General features: G+C 37.3%; 1 protein-coding gene across 1 annotated transcript in view; it reads right to left on the bottom strand.

Annotated features, from left to right (window-relative positions):
* tanc2b (tetratricopeptide repeat, ankyrin repeat and coiled-coil containing 2b) overlaps positions 1 to 23,893 on the bottom strand; it is a 203,895-nt gene that overhangs the window by 125,132 nt on the left and 54,870 nt on the right. Inside the window, 1 exon segment of the mRNA XM_048171557.1 lies at positions 5,838 to 5,935. Coding sequence (XP_048027514.1) covers positions 5,838 to 5,907 — 70 coding nt within the window. The 5' untranslated portion in view covers positions 5,908 to 5,935.

The raw sequence follows: 23,893 nt of genomic DNA on the forward strand, positions 1-23,893 counted from the left end.
AGTGTACAGCTTGTATAACAGTGTAAATTTGCTGTCCTCTCTACAACCCTAAGTAAAAATGTCCAAATTGGGCCCAATTACCTATTTTCTCTCCCAAAGTCTCAGGTGTGAATGAGCAGGTGTGTTAAATTTGGTGTTAATCGCTCTGACTCTCTCATACTGGTCACTGGAAGTTCAACATGGCACCTCATGGCAAAGAACTCTCTGAGGATCTGAAAAAAAAGAATTGTTGCTCTACATAAAGATGGCGTAGGCTATAAGAAGATTTCCCGACTCTCTGGAGTCGGGAAACGCCGACGCGTTTTGCAGATTTTTTTTCACATTGCAGCAAAACAGACTTAAAATACTCCATCATTTTTGGCACAGAAACAGAATATATCAATTGAAACTATAGAATATCTTCTTTTATTTGTGCACACTCAGAGTAACAACAAAATGTTGTGCTTTTTGCAAAATAAAGAAAACTAACATGGATTTCCCTCTGAACGAAATCCATGATACGAAATCTGAACGAAATCTGATAGTTCTCAGAAAATGAACTGTAACTTAGTGAATACTAATGTCAAAAAAATTAGACTTATGTCTAAAGAAACGTTGAAATGTCAGGTTTTAAATCGTGTAAGTCAAATCGAAAACAAACATTCTCTGTTTATGTAATCTGTATGAAAAAAGAGCCATGTCAGAAGTCCGTGATTCAGCTCATTATCCGCTAATGCGGCCACGCTCACGGAGCCAGTGCTATTCAGACGCAAATTCTGAGGCAATACATGCATACATCGTCTCAATCATGTATTTACTGTCTTCAAAAGTGTTTTGCATAGCCATAGTTAGCGATCTCTGGAAGCCTGTTAGTTCCTGGAATGTCACATGACCTCTTCTTCTTTAGATTAATATGTGGACTAAATGTGCACAAAGCGCCCTCCGGCTGCAAGTATGAATTGAAAACACAGTATCCAGCGCTCATAGTAATGACAATAAATATTCAATAAATATTACTCCTCTGTATAGAAAATTGACATAAACATATGAGAATCCATCAATATTCCTCCAAATATGCATGCTTTTAAGCTAGAAGCCTATATGAAATGTCATAGAGGTAACATAATTGTTCAGACACTTTGCATCACAGAAATACATAATATTTTAAAGTATATAATAGAATACCATTATTTTAAATTGTAATAATATTTCACAGTATTGCTGTTTTTTCTGTATGTTTGATATACACCATGATGAGCTTTTTTCCCTCTGTGATCATGTTTTTTAGCCTACCTGACTGAAAGGCCTCATTAATATGCAGGTCATTACAGGTCTTTTATGCGATTCTTTTGTCTTCTCAGGTGTGAATTACAGGATTATTCATGATGATTCACGCCTCCACGCATACTGTGTTTCTTGACAAAAAGTGTCTTGCAAAATTTAAATCTCTCTATTGATTTATATGAATGAGTAGGCAGGATAATTTTACATCATTTTGAAGCAAAAACTCTAGTCTACAACCTCCAATACCCAGAAGTCTTGTGAACACATAATTTTTTTTTTTTTTTTTTATTGGCCTTATTTCAGTGACTTAAGTTTTTTGTTTATTCAATAACCACGCATAAACGTTACAAACATGTACGTACATGTTCTCACATATTATGGTAGCCTAGTTTGTGCTGAATACAGTGTAATGACACTTTTTGCATTAATATGTTTATGAACAACTGAAAAAAGCACAAATGTCAGGGCATGTCAAAACTTCTCCAGGGCCCCAAATTAACAGGACAGGTTCCACTCAGAACAGGCCTCGCCATGGTCAACCAAAGAAGTTGAGTGCATGTGCTCAGCATCATATCCAGATGTTGTGTTTGGGAAATAGACATATGAGTGCTGCCAGCATTGATGCAGAGGTTGAAGGGGTGGGGGGTCAGCCTGTCAGTGCTCAGACCAAACGCCGCACACTGCATCAAATTGGTCTGCATGGCTGTCATCCCAGAAGGAAGCCTCTTCTAAAGATGATGCACAAGAAACCCCGCAAACAGTTTTCTGAAGACAAGCAAGCTAAGGACATCGATTACTGGAACCATGTCCTGTGGTCTAAGCGTGTATGGCGGCAACCAGGTGAGGAGTGCAAAGACAAGTGTGTCTTGCCTACAGTCAAGCATGGTGGTGGGAGTGTCATGGTCTGGGGCTATATGAGTGCTGCCGGCACTGGGGAGCTACAGTTCATTGAGGGAACCATGAATGCCAACATGTACTGTGACATACTGAAGCAGAGCATGATCCCCTCCCTTCAGAGATTGGGACGCAGGGCAGTATTCCAACACGATAACGACCCCAAACACACCTCCAAGACGACCACTGCCTTGCTAAAGAAGCTGAGGGTACCTAAACCCTATTGAGCATATGTGGGGCATACTCAAATGGAAGGTGGATGAGCGCAAGGTCTCTAACATTTGGGCACAATTTGGACATTTTCACTTAGGGGTGTAGTCACTTTTGTGGCCAGCGGTTTAGACATTAATGGCTGTGTGTTGAGTTATTTTGAGGGGACAGCAAAATTACACTGTTATACAAATTGTACACTCACTACTTTACATTGTAGCAAAGTGTCATTTCCTCAATGCTGTCACATGAAAAGCTATAATAAAATATTTACAAAAATGTGAGGGGTGTACTCACTTCAAATTACTTTATAATTTGGATAATAAATAATAAATGGATCTCAGAGATCAGAGAGTTAAACTGTGTCAGAAAAAATAATCTTAATTATGTCAGATAACACTTAAGCAAAACATGGTCAGGTCAAAGTGTCTGAATAATTTTTGGTTCCAAATTTTTATCAATTTTACTGGTAGTCCACTGTATGAAGAATTTTTGGGTATAATATGTCACAGTTTACTTTATTGTGCTATCCTCACTTACATAAATGAACTATAGTGTCCTGCACCCAGTAAAAATATATCAAAAATATCAAAAATGTCTGAATAATTTTTCGTTTGACTGTATATATATTCACCTTTAATTTACGGGAATGAGAACCACATTCTATAACCGAGTTAAGTCCTGAAAATACAGCATTTACAAATATTCTATGTAGAGTGTACAGAAAAAAATGAACAACTACTTATTAATGATGTATTTTAATGTGCATCAGAGATGTTTCTCTCTTTATGTGTGCGTTGCAAGAAATCACAGGGAAAGCAGTACGAGCCTTATCTAATTCGTGTTGCCAGATCTTGCTGAAAACAGCAAATAACAACAAGCCCACAATAAACTGAAATGAATCCAAATGCTTTATGCTGAAAATAAGACCAAATATCGCGACCCCCGCCTGCTCCCTTTAATAACTCTGTAAATTTGATCGCTTTATGGGCCAAGCTTAAAGGCATAGTTCACCCTAAAATGAAAATTAAATAAATAAATTCCTTGACATTCTGAATTGTGCAGTAAAATACATTTTAATGACGGATGGAAGGATTTTGCACATGCTTTGACTGTTACTCCATTCCAGTGGCAAAAGGCTTCAGACATCACTGTAACATTTGAAATAGGTGTTTGATCTCTGGAAACAGTGGCTAATGAGATCACTTCCAACTAAACCAGCTCCAGTGGGAGAACACATCTATTAGAGAGGCTGTGTGATGATGATACTGAGGTTTGGCTAATTACACAGGGAGTAAATTTGACATCAGAAAAGGGTTTTACGAATCCCTCTGTTCTTTATGTTTCTTTGCACTTCATAATGTCTCATTCTCAAGAAGACAGATTTTCATAAAGGCTAATTTCGGAGCTTATTTTGGCCAGGAAATGCTGATTTACACCAGTAGAACCCATCTAATCAACCACAGTTTTAAGGGCAGTTAAAGGGACAAGGACATGATGACATGATCTATTCACTTACTCAAAAATAAATAATATCATTCATGAAAAAAGCCTCTGACAAATCAAAGTCATGTGATGCAACCATATCGGAATATCTTGTAGAACTCGGAATTACAACTTGTAAAATTGGAATTTTCTGAGAGCTCTGACCATTGCAACGTCACATGGAATCATTCAAAATTTCAGCAGCTTAAGCAGCAAAAGGTAGTTGTCTCAAAATATTTCTGTTATATAATTCCAATAATTGACTTTTTTTGGAGTATTAAAGGGTTAGTTCACCCAAAAATTAAAATTCTGTCAATTATTACTCACCCTCATGCCGTTCCACACCCGTAAGACCTTCGTTAATCTTCGGAGCACAAATTAAGATATTTTAGTTGAAATCCGATGGCTCAGTGAGGCCTTCAAAGGGAGCAATGACATTTCCTCTCTCAAGATCCATTAATGTACTAAAAACATATTTAAATCGGTTGATGTGAGTACAGTGGTCAATATTAATATTATAAAGCGACGAGAATATTTTTGGTGCGCCAAAAAAAACAAAATAACGACTTATATAGTGATGGCCGATTTCAAAACACTGCTTCAGGAAGCTTCGGAGCATAACTGAATCAGTGTATCGAATCATGATTCAGATCGCGTGTCAAACTGCCAACGGCTGAAATCACATGACTTTGGTGCTGCGAACACCAGATTCGATACGCTGATTCATTTGAGCTCTGATGCTTCCTGAAGCAGTGTTTTGAAATCGGCCATCACTCATTTTTGGGTGAACTAACCCTTTAATAATGTGTGAATGCATGGTATGAAAATAAACAAAAGACATAATACAGTTTAATGTAGCTTACACAGAGTTGGATTACTAATGTCTAGCTAAAAATACTTAAAATTACTAAATTTTTAATTTTAATTATTAAAGTTTATCAATGAGGCATTTGCGACCTATAGTATTGAGGTTTAGTCTGCTGATTACTCAAATTACACAGAATCATTTCAATGTTATTAGTGTTGTCTTAGAAACACATATTTGCCATAGAAACATAATTAAAGAGTCAGAGGAGGTTATAAAATGTCATATGGTACAAACCCCCTATAAATAAAGTAATATTAATGAACTAATAATTTGTGATATTTGTAAAATATACACTGACATGTATACAAGGAAAGTATTTTTACATGGTTACACCACATGACATTTTTACAGTTGTTAAATTGAAACTTTAGTTAAAAACAACATAAGTTTTACAAAACCACATGACTGCCACGTTTTCCTTTTTTATTCTAAAACTACACCAATAGTATGTAGAATTTATCTTTATGAATTTATCGTAACTATTGGTAATTTCACAGACAGAAAGCAGTTCTGCTCAAGAAAATCTAGTTTGCACGCAACTTAAACCAATCTCTGAATATCTTTCAAAGATTTGAAGCCATTTACCTGGCAAATCCAGTTATCCATTTTTCTCACCAGTTAAAAAGAGAGTTTTTTCCTGGCAAACTGAAAAAAAACATGTGCGCCTGAAAATTGTGTTGCTGTGGGGTAATCTTGTGATCCTTTCAAGTGTTTGGTGTGATGTGCATCAGACGGTCAGTGAATGGCCTGTGGACGTGCCGTCTGAGGCTGAGACTACATCCCTCATTCGCTGCCTGCTGCAGATCTGTCAGTTATATCAGGAAGCATATGGAAACCCATATATTGGCAGAACATCCCAGTATCCCAGAGAGAAATTAGTTCCAGCACTGAGGCATGATGGATAATCAAGGCTTTAGGCTGTTCGTTCTCTTACATACTTCTGTAATACCAGCTCAGGGCGACTGCATTCGATATTAACTTCCAAACAGGAAGTTTACCAAATGATTATTCAAATATCCTGCTTCATGTCGTTTAAAAAATAGCACAACACAAACAAGTATGCAGTCATCTTTAAATCATATCTTAGTAGTGGATAAACATGAAAGTTCAGACTGACCGCTGCTGTTACGGCTCTTCCTGTTGGTTTTGCCCCCCGTCAGCAACATTTTCAAGCTGTTTTTAAACATTGTGGCAGCAGGCAGAGGGAGTATATGCCTGCAGAGAAGAGAAAAAATGTGTTTAGCAATGCAAACTTTGGGATTGATTTTATTGAACCTTTAGCACATATATGTGACCCTGGCCCACAAAACCTAAGAGTCATAAGAGTCCATTTTTTTTTTTAAATTTATTGGATTTATACATCAAAGCTGAATAATTAAGCTTTCCATTGATGTATGGTTTGTTAGGATAGGACAATATTTGGCCGAGATACAACTGTTTGAAAATCTGGAATCTGAGGATAAAAAAAACCAAAATATTGAGAAAATCACCTCTAAAGTTGTCCAAATGAAGTCTTTAGCAATGCATATCAACTAACAAAAATATTTTTTTTGATATATTTACAGTAGGAAATTTACAAAATATCTTTATGGAACATGATCTATCCTAATGATTTGTGGCGTAAAAGAAAATTGATAATTTTGACCCATACAATGAATTGTTGGCTATTGCTACAAATATACTTGTACCACTTATGACTGGTTTTGTGGTCCAGGGTCACATATTTACGCACTTCTTGGTGGAAATGTTGTGATGTTATTTCAATCAAGAGGTGCATCAAGTTTTGGTCAAGATTTTAAAGATCTAATGGTCTGAAGCACATGGCGCAGGTGTCCGAATCCACTTTTGCTAGTTTAACGATGGAAAAAATGGTTGGCGCACAAGGCACATGGTCCAAAAGGGTTGTACCTATTTCTAATGAGTCATGGGTGTTTCTTGGGCATAACGTGCAATAAACCAATCACAGTGTCATCTCCGATTCCCTTTAAAAGCAAAAAAAAAAAAAAAAAACTAGCAAAATCGTGCCTGCCGTGGCATTGCACCGGGTGTATGATAGGGCCCTATATTTCCCAATAATATTACGATATCTAAATGCTTAGTTTTATGATCAAAGCTTTGTAGTTTTCAAAATATATAATGCAATGCAATACAATAATGATTGAAAGAAGGACAAATAAATGTTCCTCAAAAGCCTGATCGATCATATTTGATATATCTTACGTTTACTTGATTAAAAGTCACAGCAAAAACACACCACAATCTGAAGATGGATGTTTTTACAATTGTACTGAAAGGCCTTTTACTTGACAAAAAAGCCTTTTGATTATGTTGAAAATTTTTAGAGGCATTAGAAATTTGCACATCAAATATGATACTGTAGGGTTATGTGGTTAAAAGCCCTTGGACATTTATATTCTAAGGCATGATTCAAATTATTTTTGACAAATTGCACTAAACATGTATTAAAATATGACATTGCATAACTTCATGTTTGCACACACAACCCGAGGCATAACAATGGTTTTGGAGAGAAGACGACTTACCAAAAGCCATTATGTGAAATGCACTAAGCAGGTTTATTGCTTTCCCCCATGTAATCGAATTCAGAAACAGGCAAATAAGTGCAGAAAAAACAATAAAACCCTCCTAAAATATCCAGAGCTTATTTAGACCGGATGAATCAGAAGTGTAATGCTTATGATAGCATACAATACAGCAGAGAGAAACTCAAGCTTTAATATTACCCAATAACATTAACAGGGACACAAGTGCTTGAGTGCTTCCTGTTTGCGAATGTGCATTGACTGGAAACATTAGCATATAAACTAAGTGACTACCTCTTCCCTTAGTCTTTACCGCCATCTTATTCTCGCTCTCTATTTGAGAAGACTAATGAAAACAATTAGTCAGGGTTTTGCTGGTTAGCCCCTGCTGGTAGGTAGGGGTGTGAATTGTCACTGGTCTCATGATTTAATTAGATTACGATTATCATGTCAAGTGACGATTTGATTCGATTCCATGATGTTTTTCCATCCTCAGTTTTCAACATTACTACACATGGTTACATTTTCGTCAATGAATACAAGCAGTCAGATATATGAACTCCCTTTATATTTTATCTGCTCCAAGAAAGTACACTTCCTGAATGTAGCAAACATCAAACAAAACTTAAGTCTGAACACAACATTTGACAGGAGCATTTAGAACTAATAAACACTAGTAAATATGTATACTTAATAAGTTAAAAGTTTCGCCTCCCTCCGCCGTTTTACTAGGGGTGTAACGATACGCTCAGGTCACGATACGATACGTATCTCGATACGGAGTTCACGATACGATACGTATCACGATATTTTGAACAAAATGAAACTGAAATTCAAACAAGATTTATTAAAAAAACATGAACAAATTTCAATAATTTTCCTTGTTGTACATACAAGATCACATTTCAATAAAATAAATAAATATAAATTTTAATAAAAACCTTCTGTATTCAAATTAACAGCTGAATAGGGCTGTCTGTCACTGAAAAAAAATGTTAAATTTAACATGAACTTAGAATTATGAATAGGGGCCGTTCACATATCGCGTCTAAAAACGCGTGGAAGGCGCGGCCGCACCGCTTCTCCTTCTTTCCAAAGCGCTTGCGCTCCCGTGGCGTCGGTCGTTGCTATGCAACCATGAACTGAGCTCTCCAAGAGAATCAGGATGTTTCTGCAAAGGATAAATGATTTCTAGCCCTTGCATTAGTTTTACTACGAGATATATTGATGGAGATAAGATATAAAAACCACCATGTACAGCTATGATCAGCTGTTCGGCTGAGCTTTTGATGTTTTGTTACGGAAAGGCCATAGCTGATCGGTTGATTCTTGTCACACGACCTGCGGTGCGCTTGCGGCATTCTGAGAAGTTGAGAATTGCATGCGCGTCGCGACCGCGTTGATCCCATTATGAGCGCGCTTGCCGCGCGGCTACATTTGAAAATAATAACTGACTTGCACGCGGAAAAGACGCAATATGTGAACGGCCCCACAGAACTTCTTAAAGCAAAGCATCGCAAGCGTCTTTTGCTTTTCTGTGAGCACAGCTGTTCCTGTGCACTGCGGTGAAAGAAAGCCACGACTTTTCTCACGCGACCATGCAAGAGACTGACATGAGAAACGTTTAAACCTGCTTGCAAGATTCAATGTGTGCCCGAAACACTTACTGAACTAGAGAGCTGATTGAGACACACCATCTACGATAAATCGTTACACCCCTAATACTTATAGTAATTTAAAAATGTGGTAGCATTGGATCTGGACAGGAAGGATAACTCTGGGAGTTGGAAGGGGTGTGTCGCGATTCTGCCTTCTCACATCGCGATACAGGTTCGTGGACCTGCGTATCGCGATTTCGGTTTCATATCGCATATCGTTACAGCCCTACGTTTTACACTAGCGCGAGAAGCGTGTATGCGACGAATGACGTCAGAGAAATATCACAAGGCTATAATCGATTACGGTCTATTACTGCATCGATGCAGAATTGTCCACGTCCGTATGGCGATGCATTGTAGCAACGAATTTCAACACCCCTATGATAGGTGCTGTAACTGCTGTGACTTTCTATATTGATATCCATTCAAAAGTAGCCAAAATTGCAAATATTTTGTTCACTGAAAATGTGTGTAGAAACAATTTTTTTCACTTAGAATTTACTAGTAAATTTAAAAAATAATTACAAAGGACCAGCAAGTAACACATTGAGTAGAATTTTGAAGTAGACAAACTGAATTAGTATATTCTTGTAAAATGAACTCCAATACTCTTATATACAAATCTTTTATAAAATCTCTCAGACAGCGTGCGATCAGTTCTCCTCGCGCCTGAATGGTCAAATGCACACATAGTTGTCAAAATGTCCATCGTGTGGAGTATCTCACGTAAATACAGTCGGTTATGGCTTAAGCGGATGTAAACGTTTGGGTGAAAACAGGATATGTGTCAGTATCCATGGATTCAGTCTTAAAGGGACCATAGCCTATATTTGTCATTAATGTTATTCAAACAACAAAAGATGTCAAATAAATGTATACATGGTAAATAAACCTACTGTATCTGAAAAACAAGTTTATTTAATTTGTATCTCTTTAGTATTTGTTGTTTTGTTTGTAAATTTCATTTTATATAACAACAATTATATATATTGGTATTTATTCCCTTTGAAGGTTATTGGACACTGTGAAATTTTTGTTCGTTAAGTTTGTGACACATAAAAAATATTACTTTTTTCATTCATTAGTCTCACTGTGTTTGGAAAACTGCAACATCACCAAAAAAAAAAAAAAAAAGAGAGAGAGAGAAATTAATAAATGTATAGGCATCGGTAGTGGTATCGGCGAGTACCAGAAAAAAAGTATCGGTACTCATACTCGGTGCATCCCTACTGTAAAGACATGTTGGCCAATCAGAAGCCTGGAAAAAAGGTTTTTACTGGTTCTGGTTCCAACATCACAAGCCAAAATCTACGGATTCACCATCTACACAACAACACTGCAGTTTCTAAAAATCTTCACCCTGGCAGGAGTTTTCAAAAAAGTTCAGTTTCAGTGACCGGATACTGAGTTTGCGTGTAGACGAAATGCCGAGCCGCATAGAAAAAGCTGCAGTTTTGGAAATACCCGTGTTTGTGTAGACAGGGCCTTTTTTAAGTAGTAAATTTTACCAATTTGTTTTTGGAGGGCTCTTGAAAGCTTGAAATGGGGACTGTAGCTGCGTTCACACCATGTCATAATTGCCATAATTACAAAATGACAACACATGATGTTCTACTCAGAGCTGTTCACATCCTCGGACTCAGAATTATTGACAAAACTATCGACAAGTCAAAATGAATCTGCAGCCGTCAGGTGGTGCAAGTCAGGGCTCTCCGAAAATTTTGAGTGTGCAAGTTGTAATTACGAGTTCTATGAGTCATGATTGCTTTTTACAAATCAGAACCTCGTAATTATAGTAATTTTGACACCTTCTGTGTGTTCTTGTGACGTCTTCAGCCAATCAGCTTTGTCAGAGTTATTACTAGTCACATGGCTTTTTATACAGCTGAAAAAAAAGTTGCAACTGTAAAAAATTGTAACCAGAACTAGTGAATGCAAAGATAGCAAAATTAAAACAGAGACAAATTAAAGGATTAGTCCACTTTTAAATAAACTTTTCCTGATAATTTACTCACCTGCATGTCATCCAAGATGTCCATGTCTTTCTTTCTTCAGTCGAAAAGAAATTAAAGTTTTTGATGAAAACATTCCTGGATTTTTCTCCTTATAGTAGACTTCAATGGGCACCAAACAGTTGAAGGTCAAAATTAGTTTCACTGCAGCTTCAAATTGTTCAACACAATCCCAGATGAGAAATAAGGGTCTTATCTAGTGAAACCATCACTCATTTTCTGAAAAAAATTTAAAATTATATAAGTTTTAACCAGAAATGCTCATCTTGAACTAGCTCTCTTCTTCTCCTCTATATGAATTAGTTCAAACTTTGGCCTGTGGAGGGCAGTAATACACTTAGCAGCATCTACACTGCTGGAATTCATATAGAGGAGAAGAAGAGAGCTAGTTCAAGATGAGCATTTCTGGTTAAAACTTACATAATTTTCAATTTTTTCAGAAAATGAGCAATGGTTTCACTAGACAAGACCCTTATTTCTCATCTGGGATCATGTTGAACAATTTGAAGCTGCAGTGAAAGTAATTTTGACCTTCAACTGTTTGGGCTCCATTCAAGTCTACTATAAGGAGAAAAATCCTGGAATGTTTTCATCAAAAACTTTAATTTCTTTTCGACTGAAGAAAGAAAGACATGGACATCTTGGATGACATGGGGGTGAGTAAATTATCAGGAAAAGTTTATTTAAAAGTGGACTAATCCTTTAAGAAAGCAAAGAGAACAGAGACTTTAAACAAACACAATGTTCTCTCTTAAGATCACACCTTTCACTGAACTAAACACTTTTGGCTACATGAGTCACATGGTGAAGACACTTGCACAATTACTACAGCCCAGTTCTTTTTCTCTTCTTCTTAATTGCTCATCGATGCAACAGAATGCTGTGCTGTCAACACTCTCTGTGCTAGGATAGCTCCTCTTTTTTACTGTAAGACTTTTCTCAGATACCTTTAGCGCTAAGGCAAAACAGTCCTGGATACTGTAGGGTGAAAAAAGAAATCAATGCAATGCTGTATCAGGTGAGCTACAGAGCAAGTTTACTACATCAGAGGTATGGTAAAAGAAGCAATTGCAATGCGCATTGCGTCTATCCGGTGCTCATCGATGTATGAGTATACTTTGAAAGCTGTGCAGGCACGGCTGTGTGTGAGACGAAAAATGAACAATACCAGGGCCTTCATTCAACACACATTAATACAATTTACTGTTTGAATTCATTCCCAGCATAGTTGCATGGAGGTCAGCTGCTGTATTCTCTCCCTGTTGCATGGAACCACTATGTTACATGGTTACTGCAGATGGCTCAGCTGTGTCTTGGATGAAGGTGTTTCGTGGCATGGTGGCTGTGGTTGTTGTGTTTTGGCGCTCACTGATTGAACACTGAAGGTCCTGCTGTTTGTCATTGTCAAAGCTCTGTGGTGAGGAGCTTCGGGTCATTGCTGGTTGTTTGTCACCCCTGCTGCATTCATCACTCCAGCAGGGATTGCTTGTTTGGACATTTTATTTCCAGTTCTGTAAAAATTATGCTTGGAACAATGCTATTTAGTATTATTGATTGAGATAATATTATAGTTTTTATTCACTTTTTTTTTTTTTTACTAGTTTTTCCTGTTTATTTTCCATTTTCATTTCCAAGTTTTAGTAACTTTCATTAACTTCTTTTAATTAACTTTATTATTTTTTTTATTTATTATTATTTAATTTTTATGACTTATTAACAATTAATTCAGCAACTAATTATATTGTATTTAATTTATTTTTTAATTTGTCTATAAAATTTTTTATTTTATATATATATTTTCACCCAAAAATGAAAATTCTGTCATTAATTACTCACCCTCATGTCGTTCCAAAGCCGTAAGACCTTCATTCAACTTCAGAACACAAATTAAGAAATTTTTGATAAAATGCAATGGCTCAGTGAGGCCTCCATTACAAGATAATTTACACTTTCAGATGCCCAGAAAGTTACTAAAGACATATTTAAAACAGTTTCATGTGACTACAGCAGTTCAACCTTAATGTTATGAAGCGATGAGAATACTTTTTGTGCACCAAAAAAACAAATAACGTCTTTATTCAACAATATCTAGTGATGGGCGATTTCAAAACACTGCTTCATGAAGCTTTACGAATCTTTTCTTTCGAATCAGTGGTTCGGAGCGTGTATCAAACTGCCAAAGGCACGTGATTTCAATAAACGAGGCTTCATTACGTCATAAGTATTTCGACATTTCAATGGTTCACCACTGGGGGGTGTGACTTTGACAGTTTGATACATGCTCCGAACCACTGATTCGAAACAAAAGATTTGTAAACCTATAGATATTGTTGAATAAAGTCTTTTTTTTTTTTTTTTTTTTTTTTTTTGGCACACAAAAAGATTTCTCGTCGTTTCATAACATTAAGGTTGAACCACTGTAGTCACATGAACTGTTTTAAATATGTCCTTAGTACCTTTCTGGGCATTTGAAATGTTGTCTTGTCTTGCTGGCAATGGAGGCCTCACTCCATATTTTTGATATTTTATCAAAAATACCTTAATTCATGTTCTGAAGATGAACGAAGGTCTTACGAGTGTGGAACGACATGAGGGTGAGTAATTAATGACAGAATTTTCATTTTTGGGTGAACTGACCCTTTAAACTAAATGAAAATGAGAAATGTTTACGTTTTTTTTTATATTTCATTTTATTTAGTTATGGTTTATTTTATTACAAATTTGGCATGAAACTAGCCTGACGTGGTCATACTCAATTCTAGTTCGAATATGAGTCTGATACTGCTCCATTGGGCTTTGATTATGGGGGCGTATTTCAACCGATCCAGGAAAGACCTCAATTGGATAGACCTACAACCAATCGGAGCTACAGAGTAAGTGACGTATGTTGAGCGACGCATAGTTGTCAACAGAACTCTTCTTAGCGACCATCGGGGCCAGCTGATAAATCAAACGTTTGCCGAATCCCGTAGGAAGGACAGCAAAGACATCTTTCCCATCGACAAATGCCTTGATCGCGGTCCTCTGTTCCTTATTTAAAATTAATGCGCTGTCGATATCTTCTATAACGGACGCGATGGCGGAATCTACACATCTCAGTTCTTCAACAGCCATCATTGTTGTAAACTAATTGACCTTTCGCAAAGACCCGCCCCCCTTAGTTACTGTTGCTTTGTCCGACAAGCCGTGGCGCTGTCACGCCACACAGAGTGGAAAATACATCGCGGAGCAAAGAGGAAACTGACAACACATCGACAGACGAGACAGAGCAGGTCACTTATGATATTAAACAAAGTCCCAGCTTTCAAACTGTGTAGTTATTTAAAAAATTCAAACAATAAAAACCGTTTTGTGGCTCTTTAATGGGTTGTGACCATGATCGTGACAGATTGCTGTAGCGCCTCAGCTCAAGAGGCTCGTGAACCGATCATCTCTAGTCCATTTATAGCATCAAATAAACATGAATGAACATGAGAATGAATGTTGTTTCAAACGCGGAAAGACGTCAATATGCACAATTTTTCAAGTTTAACTCCACCGAGGTTAATCTTCTAACTCCTGACTGCTTTGTCGGACAAAATGGCGGATGCGGCGTTCTGATTGGTTAGATCGCTTGTCAATCAAACTCCCCAAGCGCTCTTTGATGACGTGGCTGATTACGTTTCTGGTGATAATCTGTCAATCATCGCCCTGACAATGTGATTGGTCCGAACAGTTTCTGTTCGGGCATAATTACTCCTCTACGGATCGAGTCCAGACCGAACTCCCCGACCTCAAAATGTTGTGGGCGGGGCTAAGTTCGGCTGGCATCCAGGCTAGCATGAAACAGAAGTTAATAGTCTTTTCTTTCCTATATCCAAGTGAAACAACTTCTTAGACAAGAACAAATGTTAGGGCGGGGCTTGATTTTGTCCATGGGGAATTGATTGGATTGTGTGGTTTGCTATTGGTCAATCTCATGTGAGTGACAGGTTGCCCCGCCCTCGCGCCAAACACATCATCAGAGAAGAGATGTGGCTGCAAGAGGGAGGGGAAGTTATTCTGATTCAAGATTACGATGACACAACACAAATCAATGCATTTGTGTAAGAAAAATATCCAAGAATACCCAAGTTATGAAGTAAAATATAAATAGCTTCCGCCAGACCGCCTTCCATATTCAACTTACAGAAAAAGTGTTTTTTCGTAAGTTGAATATGGAAGGCGTAGGACGTACTGCGCTTGAACTGCAAAAGGTATTGCGCTCTCTTCGCAAGTAGAATACGGAAGTCGGTCTGGCGGAAGCTAGATATTTTACTTCATAACTTGTTAAATATGGATATTTTTCTTACACAAACCCATCGCTTCACTTCAGAAGGTTTTTATTAACCCCCCGGAGCCGTGTGGAGTACGTTTATGATGGATGGAAGCACTTTCTTGAGCTTCAATCTCGTTGGTTCCGTTCACTGCAATTATAAATCTCGGATGCGTCAGGATATTTATTACAGTTTTTCTCCATTGGTTTGGCTCATTTCTTGAAACAGAAATTACATTCTCAAAACAACATGGACAAACCTCCAAACCACTTGGCAATTGTTCACAACAGAACTGATTTTCTCATTCATTTCATCAAATTGCAAATGTCTGAGTACATGTCTCAATGTCTCAGTACATCTTTGCAAATGATACAGTACAGGTAGCCTACATTTAGCACAATTTCCAAGTGACTAGATCTTGTTGATCTAAACTGATTGTTGATTCTCAGTCTAATGGTCGTTCGCTTCAAAACGTGTCAGCGTCATTTCATTGTATAAGTCATCACATGCACAATAGTCTGTTCAATTGTCAAAATCAGTCAAGAACATAATACCATGAATACCATGTATGAATCCTTGGAACATTTGATAGATTTTTTACAGCAGTTGACAGTCAGGTGAAACTAGAACTTGACTAACATGTACCATGTAAGTCAGTTACTGGTTGTCCATCATTATAACCTTTTTTACAAATAAGCAGTGGTTCCCAAACTTTTTTGGCTTCAGTACCCACTTTACCTGATTTGTGTATCCAGGTAATCCAGGTATGAAAGTATTTAATTTATCTGACTTCAACATTTTGCCTAAAAACTGCAGCTTACTGTATGATGCAATTATCATTATAATCCTTATCTTGAAGAATATAACATACAATACAGTTTTTCTCCATTGGTTTGGCTCATTTCTTGAAACAGAAATTACATTCTCAAAACAACATGGACAAATCTCCAACCCCCTTGGTAATTGTTCACAACAGAATTGAATTTCTCATCATTTCATCAAATTGCAAATGTCTGAGTACATGTCTCAATGTCTCAGTACATCTTTGCAAATGATACAGTACAGGTAGCCTACATTTAGCCCAATTTCCAAGTGAATAGATCTTGTTGATCTAAACTGATTGTTGATTCTCAGTCTAATGGTCGTTCGCTCTAAAACGTGTCAGCATCATTTGATTGTATAAGTCATCACGTGCACAATAGTCTGTTCAATTGTCAATATTAGTCAAGAACATAATACCATGAATACCATATATGAATCCTTGGAACATTTGATAAATTTATTACAGCAATTGACAGCCAGGTGAAACTAGAACTCGACTAACGAAGGAGGCGAGGGGGCAATATAACTATGTTTGCTGCCATATCTGAGAATGGTGTGGCCACTCACATCCCCAGACTTGGCCCATACAATACACAGAAGCTTCTCATCTTCTTGGACCGCTTTCATTTTGATTTGAACCCTGAAAATGAGAGAGGTCTCGTAGGGCCTCACCTACCACAATATGTCATTGTATGGGACAATGTGAATTTCCACCGTGGCCCGCTCACCTGGTTCACTACTCATCCAAGGATGGTTATGGTGTTCCTACCACCTTACTCTCAATCCTATTGAGGAGTTTTTCTCTGCTTGGATGTGGAGAGTGTATGAGCATCGGGCTCAAGATCAGAGGTCCTTGCTCCCTGCAATGGACGCTGCGTGTGAGGATATTACAGGAGATCATTGTAGGGGATGGTTGCGACATGCACACCGTTTCTTCCCTCGTTGCATCGCAAAGGAGAATATACGCTGTGATGTGGATGAGAATCTGTGGCCAGACAGACAGCAGCGTGTGGATGGCCAGGAGGGTTAGGACGATGTTCAGGAGAGGGAGGGTGAGGACAGCGACCAGTGATGAACTGTTAGTTGTGAAACTCCAGCTTTGTTTACAGCACTGTAGGCTGCTTATATTTTCAGAGTTTTTTGTTTGTGTGTTTATATTACAGTATATTATGCTGTATACATTTTCTTTTTACTCTGATGTATGGAAGTTACTTTATGTATGTGAATGATAATGGTTACAATTTCTTTGGCAGTGCAATGTGTGATGTCAAACCTTGTAGGCTACTCTTACCCTAAAATCCTATTTCATTTTTTTTTTTCAGTTTTATACACAGTGCATGTCACAACCATCCCCTACAATGATCTCCTGTAATATCCTCGCACACAGCGTCCATTGCATGGAGCAGGGACCTCTGATCTTGAGCCCGATGCTCATACACTCTCCACCTGCAAGCAGAGAAAAAACTCCTCAAGAGGATTGAGGAAAGGAGAGTAAGGTGGTAGGAACACCATAACCATCCTTGAATGAGTAGTGAACCAGGCCCTGATGAGTGGGCCACGGTGGAAATTCACATTGTCCCATACAATGACCCATTACAGTTTTAATGTATTATGCTGGCTAGACAAAAACAGTACAGTAACCATTGTCAATGAAGGACTGGGCTAAGACTGAAAGGTGGGCATGAGGGATATTTCAATGGTCCTCTGCCATAGTGACAAAACATCTAAACATTTTGACTTGCAGTGCTTACACAATGCCAAAGGGACGAAGCATTTTGGGGGCACTGACTTTTTAAATAAGAAGGAAATTTAGTTTTGACACATGAGTGAACTGTTTTAGGAGAGGTATGAGCTTTTGCAGGTGAACCATGGTGTTGTGCCGAACCATCCACGTTACTTTGGCAAAAGCACCAAGAGTGTTGAGAATGTCCGGTCTGTTTCAAGAAATGAGCCAAAGCAATTGAGAAGGATCTTTGCCATTTCCGTGACACTGACTCTTTATATGGGAAAGGAATTTAGTTTTGAAGCATGAGTGAACAGTTTTGGGAGAGATATGAGCTTTTGCAAGTGAGCTATAGTGTTGTGCTGAACTGTAAGACTGTTTTGCCAAATGATCTTAGAGTTTTGAGAATGTAATTTCGGTTTCAAGAAATGAGCCAAACCAATGGAGAAAAACTGTAATATATCTCTGATTGTGTTCAGAAAGAAGAAAGTCATATACACCTAGGATGGCTTGAGGGTGAGTAAAGCTTGGGGCAATTTTCATTTTAAAGTGAACTAATCCTTTAATACACGTAATACGCATGCACATGACATCACCAATTTCACACATTCAACAGTGTTTTGAATGTAGTTTACATGGAGACGATAATGTAAATCCCATTTTCAAATGTTTGCGCTTTCAGGCCCCCAACGCCGCTGTCGTGTAAATGAACAGCCAAATCACATAAAAAGATTTCCATTTTTAGCTGAAAACAGTGTTGTGTCAGCAGCCCCTGATTCATACCTTTATAATTTGACCAAAATAAAGTATTTCAGAAGTCAGCAGAATCATGCTCACAGAAGAAGGTAAAAGTGGGATAATGTCAATACCAGATGTTAGCTGTAATAGCTAAGCTGTAGGACAGTGCTCCTCCAACTTGCAAGAGCTAAAAGAGCTCTGAACGCACTCTGAATGTTGAGTGTTCTTGAACAAAGAATCATCACAGTCACCACGCAGTGTACAGACAGCTATAAATGTTAAATATATGCAAGAACAATCACAATTCAGTATGCAAATAGATGCAAAGTAGAAGGGCAAACACACATTTGAATGCTTAATAATCTGTCAATGGAGATTTGCAAACATACATTTCTTAGAAAAACAACATTAATATACAAAAATGAATGGAGTCTGTACATTTAGTACTTTAATAAAAACAGGAGTTTAAAATAAAAATTAACCAGAATGTCTGAGGAACATCAGTGTCAATAGTGGTCAATGCAATTTGTGCACTTCATTACTGGTCAAAAATATGTAAGATTAATATCCAGAGCAGACCAAAATGGCAAAATGTTCTCAACCAATAGTGTGAGTGTGAAGTAAGACTATCTGTTAGACCAACTAATGACAGACGCTTTAGTAGTGGCAATCGTGTGCAAGCACATACTTTACTAAAATCAACCTTGGTGCAGAGGAAACCTCAAAAGAGGAGAGAAATAATGGCATCACCATCCTGCCCTTGAGCAAGACACTTAATCTACAGTTGCTTCAGGGTGACTATGTCTGCAATTAGTTTGCTTTATGTTACCTTGGAAGAAAAAACATTTGATAAAAAATAAGCTCTTTAAAAATTAAATGCAAAAGTCTGCACTTTTTAAAATAGTTTATGTTTGTTTTGTGAACCAAAAAAGGTTGACTATTATATGACAAATAAGGATATTGATAAATACTGATATTAAACAACCCCCAACCCAAACACACATGTACACATACCAAATATGCAATTAAACAGGTTTATTTTAATGAAAATTAGTCATTAGTGTATTCTATGAAAGCATTTCTGTTCATAAAGATTCACATGATGTAATCAGTTAATTGCATTAGATGTTACAAAAAGTCAAAAGGCACCATTAATGAGACACAAATGATGCTCTCTGTGGCTCTGAAGAGCAGTTTGAAGCACTGGAGCAGGGATTTGGACGCTTTGTACAATTAACAGCTTTTAGATGCCACAGCCATGTAATGCATCATAAATAAAGCATATAACGGAAAGCCCAATTAGGGCCCTTGTGTCTCTCTTAAAAATACATTTGGAGAAGGCAAATGGTATATTTATTACCAAAAAACACAAGCTTTTTATGCTCTAGGGTTCTGCAAATACATTCGCTCATTTCTAACTGAATTGCAGAGTAAATGAGACTTTGATTCATCAAATAAGCCATGTGTTATACATTTGGTATATCCAAAGCAACTTACATTTAATGCAAGGTATACATTTTGCCAGTATGTGAGAACTAAACTCATGGCCTTGGCGTTGCTAGCGTCATGTTCTGCCAGTTGAGCTACATGAACATCATGTTCTGTTACTGTAAAATTACTGCAGAGCTCTGCTGTACTAATGGGTAGGCTAGTCAGTCACTATTACTTCAGTTTCTTAAGTACAAAAAGAAAGTTTGTCAAAATCTTCTATTGATAATGCCTTGCTGGAAGTTTAAAACAGTTTGATGGTTATTTTGAATTTTGAAGATTGCATAACCTTTGTGTAGTTTGATACTTTAGAGGTTTCAAAAGAGATTTTAAGGTTGAAGTTTATATAAGTGATGTGTGGTTGAAAATGTGTGCAGTTCAAACAGATATTTGGAGGTTGAAGGGATGTGGGTATAAGGTGGTTGCTAGAAATATATAACAGATGATAGATAGATGGATAGATAGATAGATAGATAGATAGATAGATAGATAGATAGATAGAGCTACAGACAGACGGATGAATGGATGGATGGATGGATGGATGGATGGATGGATGGACAAATCAATATGATGGATGGATAAACAACGGATGGACGGACGGACGGACAGACAGACAGACAGACAGACAGACAGATAGATAGATAGATAGATAGATAGATAGATAGATAGATAGATCTACAGACAGACGGATGGATGGATGGATGGATGGATGGATGGACAAATCAATATGATGGATGGATAAAGGACGACGGACGGACGGACGGACGGACGGACGGACGGACAGACAGACAGACAGACAGACAGACAGACAGACATAGATAGATAGATAGATAGATAGATAGATAGATAGATAGATAGATAGATGGATGGATGGATGGATGGATGGACAGACAGACAGAAGCATAGATAGATAGATAGATAGATAGATAGATAGATAGATAGATAGATAGATAGATAGATAGATAGATAGATAGATAGATGGATGGATGGGTGGGTGGATGGGACAGACAGACAGAAGCATAGATAGATAGATAGATAGATGGATGGATGGATGGATGGACAGACAGACAGACAGACAGAAGCATAGATAGATAGATAGATAGATAGATAGATAGATAGATAGATAGATAGATAGATGGATGGATGGATGGATGGATGGATGGATGGACAGACAGACAGAAGCATAGATAGATAGATAGATAGATAGATAGATAGATAGATAGATAGATAGATAGATAGATAGATAGATAGATAGATAGATAGATAGATAGATAGATGGGTGGATGGATGGGACAGACAGACAGAAGCATAGATAGATAGATAGATAGATAGATAGATAGATAGATAGATAGATAGATAGATAGATAGATAGATAGATAGATAGATAGATGGATGGATGGATGGGTGGATGGATGGGACAGACAGACAGAAGCATAGATAGATAGATAGATAGATAGATAGATAGATAGATAGATGGATGGATGGATGGATGGACAGACAGACAGAAGCATAGATAGATAGATAGATAGATAGATAGATAGATAGATAGATAGATAGATAGATAGATAGATAGATAGATAGATAGATAGATGGATGGATGGATGGATGGATGGATGGATGGACAGACAGACAGAAGCATAGATAGATAGATAGATAGATAGATAGATAGATAGATAGATAGATAGATAGATAGATAGATAGATAGATAGATAGATAGATAGATAGATAGATAGATAGATCCAGCTGATCAGACTGCACACAGTTTACCATTAAGTACATTAGACCCACATTACATTTTTCAGAGGTGTGATAGCAAAAGCCTGTCAAATTGATTTAGTTTAGCCTATGAGGTATGAAAGGAAAGAAACTTGACTCATCTGGGCTTAAAATAGTGTTCTAATAAATGAGAGAGAGTAGAACAAATCCTACACCATCACAAGCTGCCAAAGGTCTGTGGCTGTATGAGTGGGAAGCAGACAGGAAGCCTGGATTCGTTTAGTCAAACCGAAGCATTTCTCAGGTAAGCAAAAACAGAAACTCCTACACAGACATGAACCACAGCATTCTTCTGCCATACATTAAAGGGAACATATCATAGAAATCAGCATTTCACTTACTTCCTCTGTAACAAAAGAGTCTGTTCTAGTGTTGTCAAAAGTACTGACCGCAATACCAAGTCGGTACTGAAATTATGTAAACACCTCTGATTGGCCTTGGCAATCACACGCTCATCAGATATGTCTGTGATTGGCTGTTTTTGAAGCGCTGATCATTGTAGCCAATCACAGACATATTTGAGTGGTGTGTGAACACAATTGCCAATCAGAGGTATTTATGAATCCGCACAACAGTGCTCAAAGTGTCAATTTTTTTAAAATTCAGACAATTGACAATTGACAAATTGACAATACTAGTCTGTTTACAACTGAAAGCTTCGAATCATTCTTTTGAGTGAGATCTTTTTAATCAAGCAGCTGATCCATTTCCAAAACTGAGTGATTTGCTCACTGATCTGAATGATTCAAACTCAGTGACTGTATGATTTAGCCACAGCAGTTAACAACTCGCTAGAAGAAAAAAATATTAGTCAATATATTAGTAAATTAGTTGCTATCTGGACTGGACTTTATGCAGACAGTCAAAAGACTAGTTACGTGAGACAAAAGAAACCATATACATTGATTTCGAAAAATAAAGCACACCATGTCCTCTTTAAACACTGGGGTCATCCCTTTAGTCGTCTGTCATGTCTTATGTTTAACTAAACAAGCGAACAAACACACAACAGTTCCCTTTACTTTCTCACTTTGTCAGATCTCATTTGGCTCTTTTCCTGTTCATGAAGCAGAGCCGTTACCTCTGAAACACCCGGCATCAATTTAAGTGTCACAGTTTATTTGGAATAGGGAATCAAACCAAATCCCTAAGTCTCTTAAGCTAGAGGGACTGGAGACACCTGTCATGGAGAACAAGAGAGACCGGAAAGGTAAAGCAAGCTGCAAAAAAAAAACATCCACCAGTCCTACTATCCTTGCTGAAACTATGTGATCTCATTCGTATTCATAGATATTCACACATTACATTTGGAAAAACATGGAACCATATAATCTATGTAATATAATCATATATTTAATTTAAAATATTATATCTATTTAATTATTTAATATATTTATTTAATAATAATTTAACTATTTTACGGTGCCTTAGAATCCAAAATTGAATTTATCTTGGCATGGTTGAATAACAAGAGTTCAGTACATGGAAATGACATACAGTGAGTCTCAAACTCCATTGTTTCCTCCTTCTTGTGTAAATCTCATTTGTTTAAAAGACCTCTGAAGAACAGGCGAATCTCAACATAACACCGACTGTTACGCAACAGTCTGGATCATTAATATGTACGACCCCAATATTTGCATATGCCAGCCCATGTTCAAAGCATTAGACAAGGGCAGCCAGTATTAACGTCTAGGATCTGTGCACAGCTGAATCATCAGACTAGGTAAGCAAGCAAGGAACAATAGCAAAAAATGGCAGATGGAGCAATAATAACTGACATGATCCATGATTACATGATATTTTTAAATGATATTTGTAAATTGTCTTTCTAAATGTTTCATTAGCATGTTGCTAATGTACTGTTAAATGTGGTTAAAGTTACCATCGTTTCTTACTGTATTCACGGAGACAAGACTGTCGTTAATTTCATTTTTAAACACTTGCAGTCTGTATAATGCATAAACACAACTTCATTCTTTATAAATCTCTCCAACAGTGTGTAATGTTAGCTTTAGCCACGGAAGCACTATCAAACTCATTCAGAATCAAATGTAAACATCCAAATAAATACTATACTCACATGATCCAACGCATGCATGCAGTATGCATGACGCA

This window comes from Megalobrama amblycephala, linkage group LG20, assembly GCF_018812025.1.
Source record: "Megalobrama amblycephala isolate DHTTF-2021 linkage group LG20, ASM1881202v1, whole genome shotgun sequence".
Taxonomy (NCBI): Eukaryota; Metazoa; Chordata; class Actinopteri; order Cypriniformes; family Xenocyprididae; genus Megalobrama; species Megalobrama amblycephala.